Raw genomic sequence first — 22,736 nt, 5'->3', positions numbered from 1 at the left:
GGCATATACATTGTTAAGGACTTTATATGACATGTGTTTTTTCATTCATTTAACAAATAGTTGTGGAGGACCTACTAAGTGCTGTGTGCAGCACTCTGCTAATACATTCTTACTTACATTGAAAAGATACAGCACCTGACCTGGAAGCCAGCCATACAATGTGATAGGCCAACAAGTAGATATCAAGGATAACACAGTGCCCCTGTGAAGAGAGTGTGTGTCTATATATGTGTGTGTGTCTGTATATGTGTGTGTCTATATACACATTATGTATATTTAACTATATATAATGTTAGTGAATATATAATAATGTTATTTACTATATATTATGTATATAATTTATATTATTAATATATTAAATATATTAATATATATGAAATATGTGTGTGTGTGTGTGTGTATATATATATATATAAAGTGAGCCTTTCAAAATTTGAGAGCATTTTTCCTTTGAAGAGAAGTAGGAGAAGATGTGACCTGCAGCATTTAAACTGAACCTTGGGGAATGGAAAGGAAATTTAAGGCATAGGGAGCCGCATAAACAAATGCATGGGGGCATAAAATGTATCTTTCCTGGACTATTGTTATTCGGCTTTGGCTGCATTAAAACACAAGTGTTGGCTTCTTTTCAGAGTGTTAATCTATATGATTTATCCCTATCAGGCCTTCATTCAGGTAGACAAGCAATAGGGGAATGGTCAGATTAATGCAAATTGCCGTGTACATGTATGAAACTTTCTCAAGCAAATCTTTCTGGCACTAGTCATTATTTTCACACTATTATTGTACTTATAATTTTTTTAATGATGTATTTTTGTTTTTTGTATTATATGATGTGCCAAGAGCTATCAAAGGTTATATTGTTCTCCAGCAATAATGTTAGAAGGGAGACCTATGTTTGTAATGAGGCTTGCAGTCCAGGTTTTAGATATAAATACTAACGTTACTTCAGTAGCATTTTTTTTTTTTTTGCAAAAAAATTTTATAGGCATATTTTGACTTGGAATAAAGAACAAAATTTTAAAACTTGAAATAGGTATTTTCTTTTAGTAGTAATACCAGATTAAGCATTAGTAAACCATTTCAGGAGATAAGCAGAATTTCTTCCTGTGGGTAATTATCTGTGGCTTTAGGCTTATTTGTAGTTCTGTCAGCCTAACAAAAGGTGATTAAAAGGTGCAAGTCCAAACCACAATTTCACATCTCATTCCTGAGATGACAAATAGAGCTATTAGTTCTACCTTGAGCTAAGCAGAGGAAACAGACCTAGTAAACCAAGCAATATTTATACTTGCTAAAGTATATTGGTTCTTACTGCGCCCAGGTAGTCTTGGAAGCAGATTACAAGAGGAAATTTTTACAGAGCTTTAGTTGTAATAACGGACTTGGTCTTGCAACAACCTTATGGGGTAGGTACTCTTTTTAACTGCATTGCACAGATGAGAAAACAGAATCCTGGGGACCTATGAAGTGGCAGAGTCAGATTTCAAACCCAGGCAGTATAACTTGAGAACCCCATGCTTAATCCTTTTCACCAGCTCTTGCCGATATAATTCTTTGACAGTTTTCATTTTCAAATCATCTGCTTTCTTACGTTCTCAATAAATGTATATGAAAAATTCTATTAAGTTGGTTGTTTTGTTTAATGTCTTCTAAGCAAATAAGAAGTAGTCTATTGGCCGGGGGTGGTGCTTCACACCAGTATAACCCCAGCACTTTGGGAGGCCAAGGCAGGAGTATTGCTTGAGCCCAAGAGTTTGAGACCAGCTTGGGCAACATAGTGAGATGCCATCTCTATCAAAAATTAAAAAATAAAAAATTAGCTGAGCATGGTGGCACATGACTGTAGTCCTAGCTACTCAGGAGGCTGAAATGGGAGGGTCACTTGAGCCTGGGAAGTTGAGGCTGCAGTGAGCTATGATTGTGTCACTCTACTCCACCCTGGGCAACTGAGCAAGATGCCGTCTCTTAAAAAAGTAGTGTATTATGTGTGCTATATTAATAATTTTATTACGAATAATTCTCTTATCAGAGTAAGTTAATAATTCTTGAGCATTTGGACTAAATGTAAATAGAATATTTTCCATATTTGGATCTTTCTTCAATTCTAACATTGGAGTAGGCAGCTTGCTATTTTGGAAGCAAAATTATGTCTTAAAGCATATTTTAAAGTTGAAACTTGGTTATCTTGTTAAGTCTTCCTTCAACAGTTTTAAAGGACAGTGTTTTTAGGGAAGAAGAGGAAAGGAAGTACCAAATTTTGGCAGTATGTACCACATGTCTTAAACTCTACTGAATCTTAAAAATTAGGTGAGAAGGAATTATTTTATAGTAACATTTTGCTCTTTCTTCTTCATCCAAGATCAAAATTTCTTGAAATAGATGTGTTCGAACTTGTTTGGTCTCATTGCAGATATCTCCTGGACTGGCATTTCTACCACCAGGCTTTCTGCATCCATTGCTTGAAAGCCCCTTGTTTTTGTTTTATGCCATTATTTTATCTCCTTGGCCACACTCGATACTATTTTATACTTATTTCCTTTCTCACTTAAAACTTTCAAATGCCCAATTTTAAACATCTGTTGAATGAAGTGAAATGTAGTTACTCTTCCACTCTCTTTTCTTTCTTAGCTATCATATTTCCTCTTTACAAAAATCCTTGGAATACCTTGGTGACCAATATTTGAATATCCTTCTGTTTATCTACTCTGCCTCAGGCTGAAGTTTCCTAAGCTCAAAGTAATCCCCCACAGCCACTGGAGTCCTCAGTCAGAGGGAGAGAACTACCAACGCCTTGACCCTACCTTACATTTGCCTCTCAAAGAGGTATAGCCAATCCCTTGCCTCCTGAAGAGTTGTATTTAACCTCTTATCTCCCTAAATAGTTACAATTACTATTTTCTGAGTTCTTCAGTTTGATAAGATTGGGTTAGTTTTTATGTTCCCCCAATGAATTTTATCTCTGTTGTTTACAACTTATGTTAACTCCCAGAAATATTCCATCCCTGTCTTATGTACCTTCTTTTCCCGTCAATCTAAATTTGAGCAAATGAGATCCAGCCCTGAGACAATGTACATCAGGAAGCTTTGTGGTTAGCTGGTAACTAAACCAGCTTTGCAGTTGCATTTGATGCTTTCCAGAGCACATCTCCTTTTTTCTTTCTTTCCTAATTTAAATAATAGGAAATAGGAATCCATGCATGCTGCCCTACTTATCATGTTGCCAGCACAGTCAAGCTTTTACTATCCCCTTCACCACCTTCTCTGCTGTACCTCTGAGGTTCAAGTAGCATAAAAAATAATTTTTGAATCACTTGGATAATAGAGTACTCTCCTCATGGGCACTGCATAGAAGCAGGCATGTTTTCAAGGACATTTAAAGACAAAATGTTTGGCCAAATTATTCAAGAATAAAAATTGCAATTAGGGATTTTACTTTGGTGAGCTTCGTGAGGATAGGAAAAAAATGACAGTAACAATATAGCTAGTATTTTTCAGAGGCAAACCATGTTAGAACCAACATAGAGGAAGGCATTTTTCATACATTATATTATTTAATCTTCACATTGGTGATACTGGAAAGGCATTGATTTTCCATAATCCAGATGAGAAAATAGATGGTCAGAAAAATCAAGATATTTGCCCAGCAGATCCAATGTCATGTTTGTGGTTCCCTCAAGTCACATTCTCTCTCTCCTCCTTTTTTTTTTTAAAAAAGTCGAGTTTTGCTCTTGTTGCCCAGGCTGGAGTGCAATGGCATGATCTCGGCTCACTGCAGCCTCTGCCTCCCAGGTTCAAGCAATTCCCCTGCCTCAGTTTCCTGAGTAGCTGGAGTTACAGGCATGCACCACGAAACCCGGCTACTTTTTGCATATTTAGTAGAGACAGGGTTTTACCATGTTGGTCAGGCTGGTCTCGAACTCCTGATCTCAGGTGATCCACCCGCCTCGGCCTCCCAAAGTGCTGGGATTACAGGCGTGAGCCACCGTGCCTGGCCCACATTCTCATAATTACATCACATGTACTCACCTTGATGTGAAGGCGGAGTAAAGAATTCCACATGTAGTATAGAGATATATACTTAAGGGTTAAATTGGTGTTCTAAGTATGCTAGTGCCTAAAAGATAGAGACCAGAGAATGAACAGGAGTGAGGAAAAGTTTCTGAGTAGTTAGAAATATGTGTAATGTCTCTGGTTCTTCACTTCAGCAGTCCAATATTTCTCAGAATGGTTCTTGTTTATGAGTTCTCTAAAACTGAAACAACATCATTAACAACAACCTCTTGCACTTTTCTGTGTTGTTTCACATACTTAAAAGGAAACTGAACATTGTCCAGTGTGATGGAAGTTTGGGTTCTACTTTTGTTATGGCAAAAGCTGGTTAGGGAATGGAAGTCTGTGTGTGTCCTGGCAATTTCACCAGTTAAATGATAGTGCACCTGATACTGTGATACAGAAAGTTTATTTACGTATTTATTTGGTGATTTAGCATATGGTATTGAGGCAGGAGAATAGGGTCTGGAGGCAGGGAGTTGAAGGCCAATTGGAGCTAGCTTCCTAAAGCTGGATCAAAAAGGAAAACACTTGGGTCTGGAGGCAGAGGTGATCTAAGGCCAACTTGTGATCACTTCCTAAAGCTGGAGGGAAAGGAAAATCCCTATCTCTCTAAGCCCCAGTAACAAAGCATCAAAAGCTGCTCCCTGCACCACCCCCTTTCCCACTGTATCCCACTGATGTAAAAGGAAACTGCCTTGGATTGCCCGCGAGCCAAATGCAGGCCATTCCTTCATCTGCATAGGGCTCCAAATCCACTCTGGCCTCTAAATGGTCACAGGCCAAATCCTTCATCTGCATAGTGCATAGCCAATCGGGACCTCAAAATGGGGCACGTAAACTCCAGAAAACTTTGTCACCAGAGTCTTGAGCCACTTGCTGGGGCCCACTCCCTCCCTGTGGAGCATTCTCTAGCTTCAGTAAATCCCTACTTTCACCATTTCATTCCTTTGTTACTTTACGCACTTTGTTCAATTCTTTGTGCAACACGCCAAGAACCTGGACATCTCACACCCTAGGCTTGCCTTCTGGTAACAATATGTCTAATATCTTATAGCAGACACTGTATAAAGATGAACACACTAGACAAGTTCCGGGCTGTCTTCGATCTTAGGATCCAGCAGGGGCACCCCATGCAACTATCTAATAAGTGCTGGATGGATGAGTCCAGAGCTTCGTGGCTGTTAACCAACCCTGTGGTATCCATGTTTGCTAAAATCTGAAAGACTTGCAGGCAGAAGACTGCCACAAAAAATGAGGGAGAGAGTGTCTCTGCTGTAGAGTGATATAGGGGATTCCCTTAGCACATTTCCTAACTGAGCAGTGTCCTTGTTCGTTCATTCAACCCTGCTGCACTCCACTCTCTAGTGAAGCAATTCGGAATCATCTCAGCATCTGCTCAGCTCTCTTTCTTCAGGCCCCAACACTAACACCAGAATATCCCACAGTTAGACCTTGTATCTTCCTTAACAGGGTCCTCAGGGTTTTGAACAAGTGGTAAAGGCAGTAACTGATAATGTAGGAGAAAGGTGTTTCTTTTTTCTTTTTTTTTTTTTTGTCCCAGCTGTTTCTTTATTTAATTACCCTGATCACTACCCACAGACACTCTGGCTTTTTCTATTTGTTGATGATGCTGTGTTTGACGATTCCCAAGACTTCATTAGGACTCTTTCTATTTATTGCTTTTTTTGCTTTCACTTTTAATTTTCCAGAAATTTTGAGTTACTGTTACCATCATTTTGTTTTCCAATGGTAGTATAGATATCAAATAATAACAATTGTTCTGTGATTTCAATTGCATTTTGAGGGGCAAGAGACTGAGAAATTGCTCACTCTCTTGAACAGGAAGCTTTTGATTTTAAAATATTGCTGCAATAGAAAGGGTTTAAGGAAAGCATTGTTTAAAATTATCGTATGTCCTAGGCACCAAAATACATTTTAAAATAATAAAACATATGCTATACAATATTAATATATGTGCTTATATTTTATATGTATGCATATGATATTATATGATGTTAATATCTATGCTCTATGTTAATATGATATTCATATATCCTACTTTTTATATTTACTACAACTTACTAACAATTTGAAAAACTGTTAACTTCCCAAGTGAATCCATCTTGAGGCATCTCACAAACAATACCATAATAGAAACCAGCCTTGATAATTTTAAAACTCAAATATCCTCATTATCTCATCATTCTCCATTATCCCCATATTTTTCCTGGCTCTAACCTAATAATGAAATCCTATTTTTTCCAATGTAGTTGAATATGCAATTTTAAAATTATTATATTTTAAATAACTGGATCAAAATGATTCTAAAATTACCAAACTGATATGGTGATGTTTTTGTGTTATGGAACAGCTCACCTGAGTCTAAAAGTGTAATGAAACGCAATTACATTTGTATAACCAAATTATTTGATTGAGCACAGTTACTGCAGGGAGTTGAAATAATATGGAACAAACAATGATTCTTTTTCTATATATTTAATTTTTTTCCTTATATATTTGTATGCAAGATGCAAGGCATATTAGTCTGTTCCCATGCTGCTAATAAAGACATACCTGAGAATGGGTAATTTATAAAGGAAAGAGGTTTCTTTTTTTTTTTCTTTTTTTTTTTTTTCTTCTGTGAGATGGAGTCTTGCTCTGTCATTAGGCTGGAGTGCAGTGGTGTGATCTCGGCTCACTGCAACCTTCAACTCCCGGGTTCAAGCGATTCTCCTGCCTCAGCCTCCTGAGTAGCTGGGATTACAGGCATGCATCACCACGCCCAGCTAATTTTTGTATTTTTAGTAGACAGGGTTTCACCATGTTGGCCAGGATGGTCTCGAACTCCTGACCTCGTGGTCTGTCCACCTCAGCCTCCCAAAGTGCTGAGATTACAGGCGTGAGCCACCACACCCGGCCAGGAAAGAGGTTAATTGACTTACAGTTCAGCATGGCTGGGAGACCTCACAAAGTGTTCGATCATGGTGGAATAGGAAGTAAATATGTCCTTCATCACATGGTGGCAGGAAGGAGAAGAATGAGCAAAAGGGACAAAAGCCCCTTATGAAACCATTACATTTCATGAGAACTCACTCACTATCATGAGAACAGCATGGAGGTAACCGCCTCCATGATTCAATTACCTCTCACAAGGTCCCTTCCAGGATGTGGGAATTATGGGAACTACAATTTAAGATGAGATTTTGGCCAGGGCACAGCCAAACCATTTCACAAGGTTACAAATGTATTTTTAAAAGAGAGAAAGATATTGACTGACTTGGGAACAAAAATTTTGCTGATTTTCATTGTACAGGCATGTCCTTTAACAATATAAATTTTAAAACCTTTTTCTCCTAATTTTCTTAAAAGATTTATCTAGGATGATGTACCTTATTAGTACTCACAAACTCCTTTACTGTTAGAAGCTTGCTTATTATGTCTGTGTGCCAGAATACATACATTATCATAGTTAGCACATCAAAGTATTTTTCTAAATGGCATTTATTTGTTCAAATGGCAGCAATTTAATTGAATTTTTTAATGTTAAAAATCTACCAAGCAATATAAGTGCAACTTAAGTGTTAAACACAGTTTAAGCATGGATGTTGTCCTCTAAAATGTTTAACATTTGCTTGGTGTCGCAAATCTAATTCCTTGAATAAAAAGAAAATAAGAAAGATATAATTAATTGCTAATTTTTTAAGTTCATAAGTGATGAAAATATACAAAAAAATTATTCTCAATAAAGGCTGGGTTTGTTAGGTGTGGGTTCACAAAAAAAAAAAAACAGGAAGAATATAATTGACTAAGAAGCATGCACAGGATTCACATCACGGCAAAGGAAGGAAAGCTACCCATGTGATGTAGAAGGGATTAGAAAACTGGAATTTCTGAGCTGGCTGTGTTTTAATTAGCTATGAGAAAATGATATCATCACTACCTTTCTGGGCTCTGATTTTCTCATCTGCAAAAAAAAAAATTGATAATCACTAAATTCTCGATTCCCTAGAAAAGGTTCAAGTATGAGGAATAATGTGCATGAAGGCACAATGGTAAGAGAGACAGCTTTTATGATCAGGCCATGAAAGAAGTGACCCCATTAGGGAGGGCGTATTCAATATTAACTGGAGATAAAGCTTGACTGGTAGCATGATATCGGATTATATAGGGTCTTAAAATCAGGCTGATGAGTATAGATTTGATGTGAAAGTAAATGTGTAACCACTGAACCTTTGGAAACAGAAGAGCTGCAGAATAAATGCAGTACTGAAAGAAGAGTAATCAGATAGTGAAATGGATGGATATCCCCCCATTGATGGATTGATTGGAAAAGGGAGACCCTGGGGTTACAGTAGCCACTCAGGAGGTATAACTAAGCTGGAGGATGAAGTATATCCAGCACTTAATGATGGTCAAGAAACTTGTAATCTCTTCCTGATTGTACTTCTGATGTTATAGAGGACAAACATCTGCTCCAATAACCACTTTCCTCCTTTGTATCATGAGGGAGGGCTGGCCCCTCAATACAACTCTAAAATTTGATAATTATCTGGAGACAAATTATCCTTTATATTGCAAAACAAGATCATTTGGTTTTTACTGGAGGAACCAAATAGTAATTTATTTGTATTCAATATTTAGAAATATGAATTTCATTGTGGATGGTGAAGATTTTTTAGAGAAAGCATATGTGGGTATATGTGTGCATGAGTCCCATATCATTTTTCTTATTTATAGTAGTATCCTATCAGATACTCTAAATCAATTAGCAACTGCAACTTTGTCATGTGGATTTTCTTATTTCACTCTATTTTTGTTGAGATCATCCTTTCAGTATCACACTGGGAATGACTAAACTGCAGTAGATGAAATCCTTTCACAACACAGTTATGCTGGCTCTTCCAAGACACATTCCTGTAGGTTTTATCAACAGGAAAACAGCTCCCAGTATGAGTGACCTCCAGGATAAACAGGAAGCCAGCTGTGATTAGAAATATCTTTTAGTGGATTTGTACCCCTCAGAGGCGGTCATGAAACTTTAAATCTTTGACAAAATACAAGTCAAATAGAAAGAGGAAAGGCAAACAGACTTCTATGGGAAAGAAATTTTGGTGCAAAATTTGATCCAAATACAGTAAGATTCCTCTTTCTTCCACCCTTCTTAGCATAAGACAAATGACTAATGCTAGAGAATGAAATAAGGAACATTAACTTGCTTTATAATTGTTGTGGATTTCAGTGGGATATAGGTTTATCTAAAAGTTAAACTAGACTTGGCTTTACATGTACAGGAATGAATAAGTAACTAAAAGCTTTATCCATTTAGTTTAAGGATTTGATTCTCTTTCCCTTTTATCTTCATCCTCCAGCCTCCAATCCTCATTCCCCTTAAAGTGCGTATCATCCAGGGAATAGTAACATATTTAAAAACATTTAGCTTAAAGTAAGTAATTAACCAAGTGATAATATAATTATCTTTCGGGCTTTGATCCAGGCACTGTCCCTAGTGCTTTGGAGAATGTGATGCTCAGGTAGGTTAGAGTCTAGTGATGGGAATGAGAGTAAAACACATGTAATTACAATAAAAGAAAGAGGCATAAGTGCCAAAATCTGAGGACAGTTCAGTACTGTGCATGCCTGGCAAAAGAGAACAAAACTAGAAGAAAGCTGTCAAAAACCATTTTTATAAAATCTCCTTTAAAATAGATAAAATACTTCAAACGGAGGCAAAGCTCCAGCTCTCAAAAAGAAGGGACAAAAAGAATTTGTCCCCCCATACTGATCCAGACTAATTGATTTGTACCCTATTTCCAACTCACATATTCAATCAAAAAGACTTGTCCCTTGAGTCCGTCACAACTACCCTGTTTAGATTCTAATCTTTCACCTAAGCCATATTTCCAGTTATCTATGGATAGTTCCATTTGGATGTCTAATATTAACTCTCACTAGACAAGTAGAACTCCGTATGGGACATGATGGCCCTTAAGTTATTTACTTTCTCAATCAGCTGATCTCTGTCATTACAACTACCAGATCCAGGGCTACAAAAACTGGAACCATATTTAATTTAATTTAATTCTTTCTTTCCTTGGCGTGGCAGTGGTATCAATGTGTCTCTGATTTTCTACTTGATAGCTCTAGGATTTCAGCCATCTCATTTAATATCTCTATACTTTGTTTTTTTATATCTAATGTGAGATACATTTTTCATGTCCTTTTTTCATAATTCTTTTCTCTTCGTTTTTCTTTATTGTGACCTCTCATTCAAGGATTTTCCCCCTTTTCTTTCTCCTTTTGTGAAACCTCACTTCAGAATTACTGCAAAAGCCTTCATGGTTTTCTCCCTGCTTTCAATGGCCCTTTCCTCCACTGACTCTCACCATTGCCAGACCAATCCTACTAAAATAGGGCTGCCTGCTTGTTACTTTCCTCCTGACAAAAATCTCCTGAGTTCTTGGTTTCCTATTGCATCAAACCCAAAACCTGGTTGTCAGGGATTTCAGGAGTCTGATCTCACTTGGCAACAAGAACATACCACCTCTTTACATGAGTCATACTAACGCCTCTTTCTGTAGCGTCGTTTCTCTTCTTAAGGGCCTATCCCAGTCTGTCACCCTATACTCTCAGTCTCGCCACAACTCCACACCTCTCAACTCCTGGAACATTCATCTTTGTGCAGGCCTGTGTTCCTCACTGAGGTCAGGATGCTTCAGTAGTGACTTGACTTCTGAACATAATTGCCAGTGTTCTCTCTGGGGCACCTGTCCGTGGAGTCTTCTTTGGAGTTCCCCTCACATGTGCTCCTGGCTGTTATTTTGTGCTAATCCCATTGCAATGGGACTGGCTTCATGAGCTGGCAATTGCTGCAGCTGCCCAGGGTCCCAAGCCCAGAAGGGCATTGCACTTGTTTTAAAGTTTTACTCTTGCTGTCTTGAAATTCTTAATTATTTTTGAACAAGTAGCCTCACATTTTCACTTTGCATTGGGATCTACAAATTATGCAGCTGTTCCTACATTACAACCTTAATGCTTATTCAAATTGTATTTAGTTAAGAGTTTTCCAGGAGCCATCATTATAGTTGGATTCCAAGTACCCTTCAAGCCTCCAGTTTCAATGCCAACAACTAAACTAAAAAGATTTTAAATATCATTCTCAATTAGTATTACACACTAACCATTTTCTACAGAATAATTTTATATTATCTTGCTTGAAGCTTCCATCAATATTATTGAGTATGACTATGAAATGTTTGGCCAGGCTTACATTGAAAACCACAATTACAGATTAGTCTTAGAGAACCTGATACTGCAGATCTAGTTGGGTTGACACTGGGGATGTTGTCTGTTATCTAAACCCCAAGAAGAGAAATTGCCTTTAGCAATCAGTGCTTAGGGGAGATTTGTGTCCAATTAATATGTTATTATTAATGACAAAAGTGATATAATTGATCATGTTTTCATTGTAGCTTGGGTTGTTTAGACGTTCAGAGTCAAATTGTAAATCAAACTCTGTCTCCTCACTCTATCCTGGTTCTGATGCTCTAATTTTTATTTGTCATATATATATATATATATATATATATATGTATATCCATATTTTAGTTTTATTATATGTATTCATTTTAGCAATCTCAAATCTTACATGCCTGTCATATATAAGTGTTAAATAAATTCTTGATGAATGAGTTAGGCACAGTACAAGCAGTATTCCATGATAAAATACATTCCTCAAAATATGTGTCAAATACCAAAAAACAAATGATAGATTATCTTCTCTGAAAACAGTAAAATGGTATCTGTTAATTATATTTTGACTCTGAGGCACAATCTTTGACCTCATATTATCAGCATTTATAAAACTCTTTGTTCGTTTTCATTTCAATTGACATAACCAGTTTAAGGCATCAGATTGAGACTGAGAAACAACCACTCCTACTTATTGCAATCTTTTTGCTTTGCATAAATTATAGTAAATGCATGATACCTAGACTTTAATCCTTTATAATTTTTTCTATACTTTCATTTAAAAGATACAAATCAAAGAAACAACGATCACATGATTCTGTGCTATGCCACCCTCCAAAAACTCAACTATTGAAGGGTAAGCAGGTCTTAGATGATTAACTACTATGCAAATGATGCATTTGGACTATGAAAGGCTATTTAAGAGTGACTATACATAATCTTTGGAAGTGAGATTGCCTGAAAGTTGAGGAGCTCTGTACAAATAATAAAGTTAGGGAAGAACATCACATCCTTTTCCCTCACCAAGCCCTCTTTGCCATCCCTCTGAAAACTGTTCTTGCCGTTTTCTCAACCCCATGGTTCATTTAGATCTTAATTATTATTCATTCATTTTATCTTGGCTTGGTTGTGTTTCTCCAACCCAGACAAGTTCAGATATATATATATATATATATATACACACACACTATATATATATACACACTATATATATATATATGATATATATACACTATATATACACTGCATATACATACACTGTATATATATACACTGCATATACATACACTATATATATACACTGTATATATTATATACAGTGTATATATATAGTGTATGTATATGCAGTGTATATATATACAGTGTATGTATATGCAGTGTATATATATAGTGTATGTATATACAGTGTATATATATAGTGTATGTATATACCGTGTATATATATACAGTGTATATATATGCCGTGTATATATATACAGTGTATGTATATGCAGTGTATATATATATACAGTGTATATATATGCAGTGTATATATATATACAGTGTATATATATGCAGTGTATATATATACAGTGTATATATAGAGTGTATATATACACAGTGTATATATAGAGTGCATATATATACACTATATATAGTATATATATACACACACTATATATACACTATATATAGTGTATATATATATTACACTGTATATAGTGTATATATATACTATATATACACTATATATACACTGTATATAGTGTGTATATATATACTATATATACACTGTATATAGTGTGTATATATATACTATATATACACTGTATATAATGTATATATAGTGTACATATACACTATATATACACTATATATATACTCTATATATATCGGAACTTGTCTGGGTATATATATATATATACACTGTATATATATACTGTATATATATATACACTGTATATATATACTGTATATATATATACACTGTATATATATACTGTATATATATATACACTGTATATATATACTGTATATATATATACACTGTATATATATACTGTATATATATACACTGTATAGATATACATTGTGTGTATATATATACATCCTACCACTTGGTACAGTGTTAGGCGTATGACTGACTGACTTTTTAATTTACTTTTTTTCCATAAGGAGAACAAATATGGACATGTGGTTTATTAAAGAGATGGCCAAAAGTGATTCAGATCAGTATATATAATGCTGTGTGCCCTTACTGGGAGTTGTTAATAAGCTGGTCTGAATATAGTGCTAGTGCTTTTTGAATATAGTGAGGCATTCATATCTTTGTAGTACTGCTACTTGAATGCAACAGGGAGCTGGTCCAGTTCCTACATTTTCTAATACCTGCTTAAAATTCTTACTCTGATAATCAAGAAGCTGGAATATGAGATTCATCAAAAATTCTTTATTCATTTTCTGAATACAGAAAAATTATCACACAATTTTAATACAAGGGAGTATATCAAAGGCAGCTGATCATACTGGAATGTTGTGTTCAGAATAGCTCTGAAAATATTAGAAATACTTATATTTGTAGCATTTTATACAAAGGGTCTGTTTCATAAATATGTTGCTACTCATAGATAGCAAATGGAATCAGGTAATGTTCCTGAATGATTAACCAACAAGTTTCATTTATAGCAGGAAGCAAATGAAGAAGGTATTAACATTCAGGATACACCAAACAGAAAGTATAGGGATCTTTAATTCATGGGTGAATGAAGACGGAAGCAACATGTTGAATACAGCATTTTTCCTTTTAAAGTGATTTCCTTATCATATATTATTAAGTTGATACATAGTAAAGAGATTTTGCTCAGATCTCTGGGTCCCATCAGCCTCTACTGCATCTTTTAGTAAAACACACACACACACACACCCCCCACACACGCACACGGAAATATATATGCATGTTGTGTAAAGAGTTGGTATAGAAAAGGTCATCTAAGATAAAATATCCTCCCCATTCATTATGATAGCTTCATTACATCTGTTTTATTGGTGGAAAGATTTTCTGTTTGGGAAAAAAAAACTTAATACTTTTCTGATTAAGCTTATATTAAAAACACTGCCACATTTATATTTAATGCAGCTAAAAGAGGATTTCATGCCTGTTCTCCCAGTGAAAGGTTCTATTCTGCCAGATTTGTACCAGAGATAATAATAGGCTTGATTTGTATTGTATTTTAAAAATTCATCAAAGCATTTTCACATCTCTTCTCTCATTTGAGCTTTTCTACTGCCCTTTAAGACTGGTTAAAGTGTGTGTCCTAATCCATCTTTAACAAAGGGGGAAACTGAGGCACAGAGAGTTATGTGACATGTCAGAAAACATGCTCTAAGTAAGTAACAGTCCTAGAGGTCATGTTCTATGACTGTCTTTCTCTGCTTCTAGAATATAAAGACCACTCTTGAGCATACATTCAGTTACATATTCATACAGAGAGGTGCAAAACAAAAATCATCCAAATTTTAAAGTATGTATGCTGGAACTTCATACCTAGAGATTCCAATTTAGATCAGATGTTATTCCCTGACATATCTATTTTTAATGTGATATGTGTGTGACTTTGAATCTGGTCAACAAGCACAAGCACTGTTGGACCTTTATTCATTCAATCATCCAATATTCTCTGTGAATTTTGCCTTCTGTAATTTGCTTGTCTTCCTAACAGGTTGTTACACTTTATCAAATTTGTTAGTCATTTCATTATGGTATATTTTTGTTGAAGTAGTCAAATGCATTACTCTTTTTCTTATGTCTCACATAGAAATACATTCCTTCAGTTCAAATTTAAAAAACAATATACAGTTGAACAACAAAAAGAACCAACCCCCTTCAAAGTAAACTACCACATTCTTCACAACAAAATAAAATCAATAAGTAGAAGACAATATATAAATGAATATAAATCATAGGACATGTTGATCATAACACATAAATAATAAATACAAATAAAAGGAACATGTTTCAATTCTACAATTTGTAAAAGTAGAACATTTTGATAAGCAGCATTGTTGAAAATGAGGAGAATTGGTCACATTTATATAATGTTGGAGAAAGTATTGTTGATACAATGTCTTTGGCATTGAGATTGGCAATATTTCTCGAAAGTATGTTCTTTTTGGTCTAGAAATACTGTTTCTCAGGTATAGGTAAATCTGTGGGATATGGATGTTTAAGAATATATATCACAGCATTGTCTATAATAAGAATAAAAGGAGGCCATCTAAATGCCTGTTCATAGATAAGTAGCTAAATAAATTATGGTACATGTATAAAAAGCATTATGATGTCTCTGTAAAAAAGAATAAGCAATATTTATATATACTTAAATAGAATAGTTTCCAAGGTATATTAGGGCTACTACATTTTATTTAAAGGTATATATTATGTTTCCCTTTGAGTTTAGAATGATGTATAAAGGAAGAAGGAATATGTATATGCTTGTATGTACACAGACAGTAATGTAAAGTTAAAGAAGCTATTAACTGATGCATTTGAAAAGAAAAACTAGAAGTTTGAGGTGAGAAGAAAACTAAATTAGTAATAGATATATCTGTACCTTTTAAATATTTTGCTAATATTTGTATTTGTTAATTTTCAAAAAGGACTAGACGATTGAAAATCAAAAACTTTAATACTGAAAATAATAATCAGAAAATAGCATAAACTTTAAATTGTAAAATAGATCTTTTCCAGTTTAGCTTGCATTTTTATTATCGTTTTAATCATATACAACTGACACAACAGATCTAATTATGTTTTCCTATAGCTCAAACATATTTCTAAGATGATCCTATAATTTCTTTTCCAAAGAAATGTAATTATGAGTTTGAGAAACATGTTATCATTTTCAGTCCATACTTCTCTAGTTGAGTCCTATCAATTACGGGGTTTTGATTGAGACTTAGGATTTCAAAATCAGAGTATGTCAGAACTATGAGGGATCCCAGATATTTTATTACTCAATCTTGGTTCAGGAATGAAACATGGATCCAATAGAATATTTTTTCTCCCATATTAGTACATTTCACTCACATAGTGAAAGTTAGGATTGAGGTAAAATAAAAATTAATGCTAAGTAATTTGATACAGTGTGAGTCAGGTAACATGAGTTTGTTGAACCAACTCTATATCATGTTGCTGTTGGTCTTTGGACAAGTCTCTTGTCCTCTCTGTGATCCAGTTCTTGCAACTTAGAAATGATTGCTTGAAACCAATGCAAAAGTCGTTTGCATTTATTCCATATTTACTGCAAATCATTGGTGAAATTCACTTATTAACTCAGGAATTCATTAGCTTTATCACTCTCTGGACTTCCAGCCACCCTAGTTTTCCAAAGTTCCTGGATCTACATAAATGCTCCCATCTTTCAAGCTAGCTTAAATCAAATTAACATTTATTTAAACAATTACTCTGAGTAGGGCATTTTGTGAGTTCTTATAAACACTTTGCTAGGTAAAGGAGTCCCATTTTCTCAAATTCTTCAAACACAGTTAAAACCCACCTAAAATTTTATTTCTTTGATTACTTATAGCACAAATTGTCCAAGTCACAATATGCTCTTTTGTTCTTTCATTGCTTATTCCACCAACAGAAGTTAAGTTTCATATTTTTCATTGCTTCTATCTAATTAGCCATTGTCATTTTAACAGTAGTTTCAGAATAAAAGTGAATGAAAACAGATATTTTAGACTTAAAGGAACTTTCTAAATTGTAATTCAGAACAAATATTGAATTTTCAGTCACCGAGAAGTTGTAGTTGAAAGATGAAAGAGTCAGCAGAATGTAGACACTGATCCATCCCTCAGCAATCCAGATCCTACTGTTTATGCACCTTCATGAGACAAATTAACACCCAAACAAATAACTGGATCGGGAATTATCAATGCTAATAACTTTTTCCATTCTCAAGGAAAACCAAGGTCTAACTCTAATTCATTTTCATATTTTTGAGTAGAAAAATTTGTTCCCCCAGATTCCTTGGCAGACGTATGGGAAATCCCCTATACAAACCAACTTTCATCTGCAAAGTGAAGCCAACTTCCTTAGATTATACAATTTTTTTTCTTCAATGTTTCCAGAAAAAAAAACTGGTTCCAATAAATAGGGAGTGAGAAAATATCTGAAATATGTAATTTAAAGAATATCTAGCCTGGGTTCAAATAAATTTAATGATTGGAGTATAAACATTTAGATTCATTTTCTTAAAGTGAGGTAATTACAAATTAAAAAAAAATCTTTATATAATCCCTAAGAGTCCATGAATAAAAATTGCTGTTTAATATGTTTTTCTAAGATCTCATAAATGAAATCTCCTATGATTAAATATCAATATTCTTAATAGTTTAAAACATTCAAATTTCATAATGATTACATTTAAACCTCATATTAATTAGCTATATTGACAGCCCATAATTAATTTTTTTTTTTTCCTGCAGGCAGAATTCACAGCCATGCGGGAGCAGTACATGCGAGGTGGGGAAGGCTTCATCATCTGCTACTCTGTCACTGACCGTCAATCATTTCAGGAGGCTGCCAAGTTTAAAGAGCTCATTTTTCAGGTCCGCCACACCTATGAAATTCCCCTGGTGCTGGTGGGTAACAAAATTGATCTGGAACAGTTCCGCCAGGTGAGTGCCAATTTTATCTGGTAGCTCCTGTCTTTTGCTCTGAGGATGCATAGTACAAAATATGGCTGCTTTCCCAGGTTCACATTGAAAATTATGAGAAAGAAATTATGCACATGATTTTTCTAATAAGTCATGGTGGTCCCATGGTAAATTGTGTTGGCCTCCATAATATATTTCACCATGTATGCTATTTTGCAGAGTGCCCTTACTAGTGCCCCATCCCCTAGGATCTGGGATTATATACTGAATACAGTAGAAATGATTCTTGTTGACTTCTGAAGTGTGGCCTTAAGATTTCTGCAGTTTCTGCCATTGCCACTTGAACTGCTCACCCTTGAGTTCAAGTAAAGAAGCCCAAGCTAACCATGAGAAGATAGTCATGTGGACAAAATGAGATTCAGGCTCACAGCTGTCCCTGCCAAGACACTACACATGTGGGCAAAGCCACTTTGCATGTCTCAGCACCAGCCACCACATAACTGTAACCTCATAAAATAGCCAGCCAATCCACATGGAACACGAAAATCTCCCAGGTAAGCCTTGTCTGGATTTCTGACCTAGAGAATCAGTGGCAAATAAAATGAAATTGTTTACGCTACCATGTTTTGGCAGTAATTTTTCATGCAGCAATAGATGATCAAAACAGAATCTTTCCCTCCTTCCAGAATTAGAACAAGCCACTGCTTCTCAGGTTGCATCAGAAATTACTCTTATATACTATCCATTTCCTTCAGGCTGCATCTGCTATATCAATGTGATCAATAGACAGTCTCAAAACTTCTCTGAACAAACAAAATTGATAAGGAAGAAACTATGGCTAGCTTAGATTGGGATCCATTACCATAACTTACATAGTTCATTCATTATATTTTCTTCTCATCTGGTCAGACACTACTTCTTGGGCAATAACAGATGGCCGAACTATGATGGCTTCCTCCCTGATATCTCAAGATAGTAATGATAAATCATTTGCCCTGGTTCAAGAATCAGGCAAATCATATCACAATTCCATTCCCATGACTCACGTTGTACAAAGTAACATTACTGAGAAGTGGCATGCAAATCAAATTTTTGTAAATCTAATTTTCCAAATTGAGTTGCTTTGTTATAAATTGAGATGCTTCATCTTTCTTTTCATTGACCTTAAATTTGAACTGGCTTTTAATAGTTCATGTTATTCCAGTTAATGATTTATTGTTAGCCTATTTAAATTAGTCAACTAGTAAAACATTTTACTAACGTAGGAATCTTCACTAAAACAGTTGTCTCCTATCTTAAGGGTATTATAAATATGGATTTTCATGCTTAATATGTTTCAAGTTTTCTTAAATTGAAAAGATCTCATACAGAGTCCATGTTTACAAGTTGATGTTTAACCGGGAACGTATTTCTATGATTTAGTGCAATGCATTTTTGTGGTGATATTTTTGTATATTTTACTTGAGAATCTAAGCATCTTAAAATGGCAGCTAATTATTGTTTTAGGAACTGTAATATTTGTTCATCTCTTCTGCAACTGTTCTGCTGTCTTACTTTGCTGTTTCTCTTTCTCCAAAGACATGTTCAGCATGATATGGTTGCATTTCTATGGGTTAAGAATTCAAGTTTATCTCATGAGTTAAATATAATCTATTTTAGATACTTGGCAGAAAGGAAGAAAGTTGGAGGCTTAGTAGCTGAACCTTTCCTATACTCCTCTGAAGAGTGCTAGTGCTTTACTTTTCTTAGGGCCTCTAGGAACTAGTGTGACAAAGCACCCTAAATGTGCCACCAAGTGATCATACGCCCATTTTTGTTGTACTTCTAAGAATTCCTGGAGAACAAAAACCTCTGACAGGGTTTCAGTTAGGAAAGCTATAAGTGACTCTGAAAAACTAGTGAACTTGAAAACATTCAGCAAACATTTTTTCAGGCCAAAAATCAACTAAACTTTCTCTACAATGATTGCTCTTCATGACTCCAAAGCTGGCTGACATTTACTTTTCCCTCACTCTCCAGGCCCTGTCTTACCAGGCTCAAAGGTGATACTTAGGATCTCACAAAGGCATGTTTATCAGAACCCCTATCCCAGCCTGGATAATTAGCTGCTCCTTTCAGATTAGCAGTGAAGTGAATCACAAGCATTACAAATGTCACTGAAATAAAAACCCAGGAAAAGATACTAAGTTGAGTAACTTTGCAGATTTGATAGTCTTTTCTTTGTAGATAAAAGCAAGTACTGTAAACAAGATAGTCACAGAAAGTGCAAAAACCATGAGAACACAAATTGCAATCTTTGTAAAAATGTTTGTGTACCACTGTCTCCAGTAATGAAGTGTTGATGTAAAAATTTGGCTTCTGGCTGTGGTTGTGATAGCAATAATTATTCTTAAAACTGCAGAGTGGTTTTTTCTGAGCAAAATGATTTCAATTCACACTTTTATCTTGTAACTGCTCTGTGTATTTGTAAGCCAAGCATTTGAAGAATGAGGACATCTGACAAATGAATATATTGATAGCAATTGACTTTACTAAACTATTGCAGCTAGTGACAAAATTAAGACTAAAACACTATCACATTGTCCTCTTTTTGTTCATCAGTATCTGAAAGGTTAGGTTTCTGTTTCTTCATTTAAAAAAAAAAGCAAACTCAAAAGAAAAATAAAGATGCTGACACCTAGATGGTTTGCAGCTCAAAAGAATTCTGTGAGAATTCCTAGAGTGATAAACTTAAACTCTCAAAGGTGAAATTACGCTGGTGCTATTGTTTAGTGGTGAGAGGCAAAGGAGTAGGATTCTCACTAAGCAATTCTTATTCCTTATCAGCCTAAACTGTAAGAGTTTGGAAGGGAAGAATTCTGATGGTTGAAGCTGCTTCTTTTCATATTTGGTAAGAATAGGTGCCTGTATTCTTAATGCATTTTGGGAAATCCCAGGGCCTTTCTAAAAAAGATAAAAAATAAACAAAAAGACAACAAGTTTTAGTGTATTATGTGTTTATCATTATTCACCTCCTTGAGCTTTAATGTGGAAGAAGTCAAAGGATAGTATTTCATCTGTGAAAAATATTCATTTTGATTGTGATATTACTGATGATACATTTAGTGTTTTCAAGGCTCTGTGCTGGGCACGTTACACACATGATTTTATTTAATCCTCACCACAAGACCATGAAGTAGTCTCCTTTATACCTATTTACATATGAGTCAACTGAATCTCTAATACATTCAATAACTTGTTCAAGGTCACACAGCTAGTTAGAGTTGAGAGACAAAACCCAGTGTGTTCTGACTTAAAATCTCACTATGTCTTATGGTTGGCCTACAAACCATTGTCATTTTATCATGAATTTATTTTTTTATATCAGCTTCAAGATACTAGCATGCTTCTCAGAGCAATAGCATCTTATGGACAAGGAGGAGCAGGAAGAATCAGGATAATAATTCTTTGGGTTTGGAGTGGGCAATTCCAGGCCATGGACAAGCCAGTAGTAGCTCAAAGTTGGTTTCCTTACCCTTTTGGTGGGAGGAAAAATAAAAGTAAGGAAATGAGTTTCAAAATTACTGGAAAGTTCTGTTTTATAACAGCCAAAAAATTCGGTCCAAAGTTTATCCAGACTATTCTAAAGCCTGTCTTAATTCCTGAACATCATTAGGTCCTTGAGGTCCCATGGTCTTTGTCCCTATTCATGCAGGCTTCTGTCTTCCCACTGGAGAGTAGAAGGAGATAGTCCTGGATTTCTCTTTTTCCAAAACCCTGACCGGCTGTGCAAAGTAGAAGTAGTCTATGAAGGAAGGAAGTTTCAGGGATTTGGGAGATAGATTAGAAAGTTTTACGTCAATTGCAGACCACAAACTTTTTTTTTTTTTTTTTGAGATGGAGTCTCACTCTGTCGCCCAGGCTGGAGTGCAGTGGTACAATCTCCGCTCACTGCAACTTCCACCTCCCAGGTTCAAATGATTCTCCCGCCTCAGCCTCCTGGGTAGCTGGGATTACAGGTGCCCACCACCATGCCTAGCTAATTTTTGTATTTTTAGTAGAGACGTGGTTTCCCTATGTTGGCCAGGCTGGTCTCGAACTCCTGACCTCAGGGGATCCTCCAGCCTCAGCCGCCCAAAGTGCTCGGATTACAGGCATGAGCCATTGCATCCGGCCAAACTGTTTTATCCTGAAGATATCCTGAAGATAGACAAACCTTTCAGTACCAACAGCGTAATTGCAGCTAAATTCTCAGCTTTAGGCCTTGAAACTCTGCTTCCCACAGTCTACGTAACTCTTGAAGTACTGAGTTGAAATCAAGAAAGGTCTTTATTTATTCTTTAGTGAGATATTTAATTAAAATAGTTTCATTTCTTTACTTAGAGGGGTATTTGGAACCATGAGAATTAGGAATTACTGGATTAAAAAAGCATAATATCTACTTAGAATTCTATCAAGCATCTACTTATCTTTGGAGAGTGGTGATGGTTTTGGAATATAGTAAAGGCATAGTAATCCAGTTCCTGTCCTCAAGAACTTTTTATTCTCCTCAGGATCTGTGCATATGATGTAGGGAGAAAGACCCCCTTAAACAATACAATTAAATGTTGAACATTATAGCACAATTCACAGGTGCAATGCTTTTTGAAAACCAGGAGAGACTCATGTGGGCAGCACATTTGAAGAACAAAGATACTGAATGAATGAATGAATGAATGAATATCTTGACCAAGTAAGAAAGATAAGGTGAATGGTGATAGTTATTTTAGGAAGGACTGAAAAGAATCAATCTAGAGAGGAAGAAAGAAACCTTG

General features: G+C 35.4%; 1 protein-coding gene across 1 annotated transcript in view; it reads left to right on the top strand.

Moving 5' to 3' along the window:
- RIT2 (Ras like without CAAX 2) overlaps positions 1-22,736 on the top strand; it is a 384,646-nt gene that overhangs the window by 177,225 nt on the left and 184,685 nt on the right. The window contains exon 4 of the mRNA XM_054460870.2: positions 17,773-17,964. Coding sequence (XP_054316845.1) covers positions 17,773-17,964 — 192 coding nt within the window. The remainder of the gene's footprint in view (positions 1-17,772; positions 17,965-22,736) is intronic.

This window comes from Pongo pygmaeus, chromosome 17 (assembly GCF_028885625.2).
Source record: "Pongo pygmaeus isolate AG05252 chromosome 17, NHGRI_mPonPyg2-v2.0_pri, whole genome shotgun sequence".
Classification (NCBI taxonomy): domain Eukaryota; kingdom Metazoa; phylum Chordata; class Mammalia; order Primates; family Hominidae; genus Pongo; species Pongo pygmaeus.
Note: the sequence above shows the minus strand (reverse complement) of the source record. Positions and strands in the feature narration are given on the sequence as shown.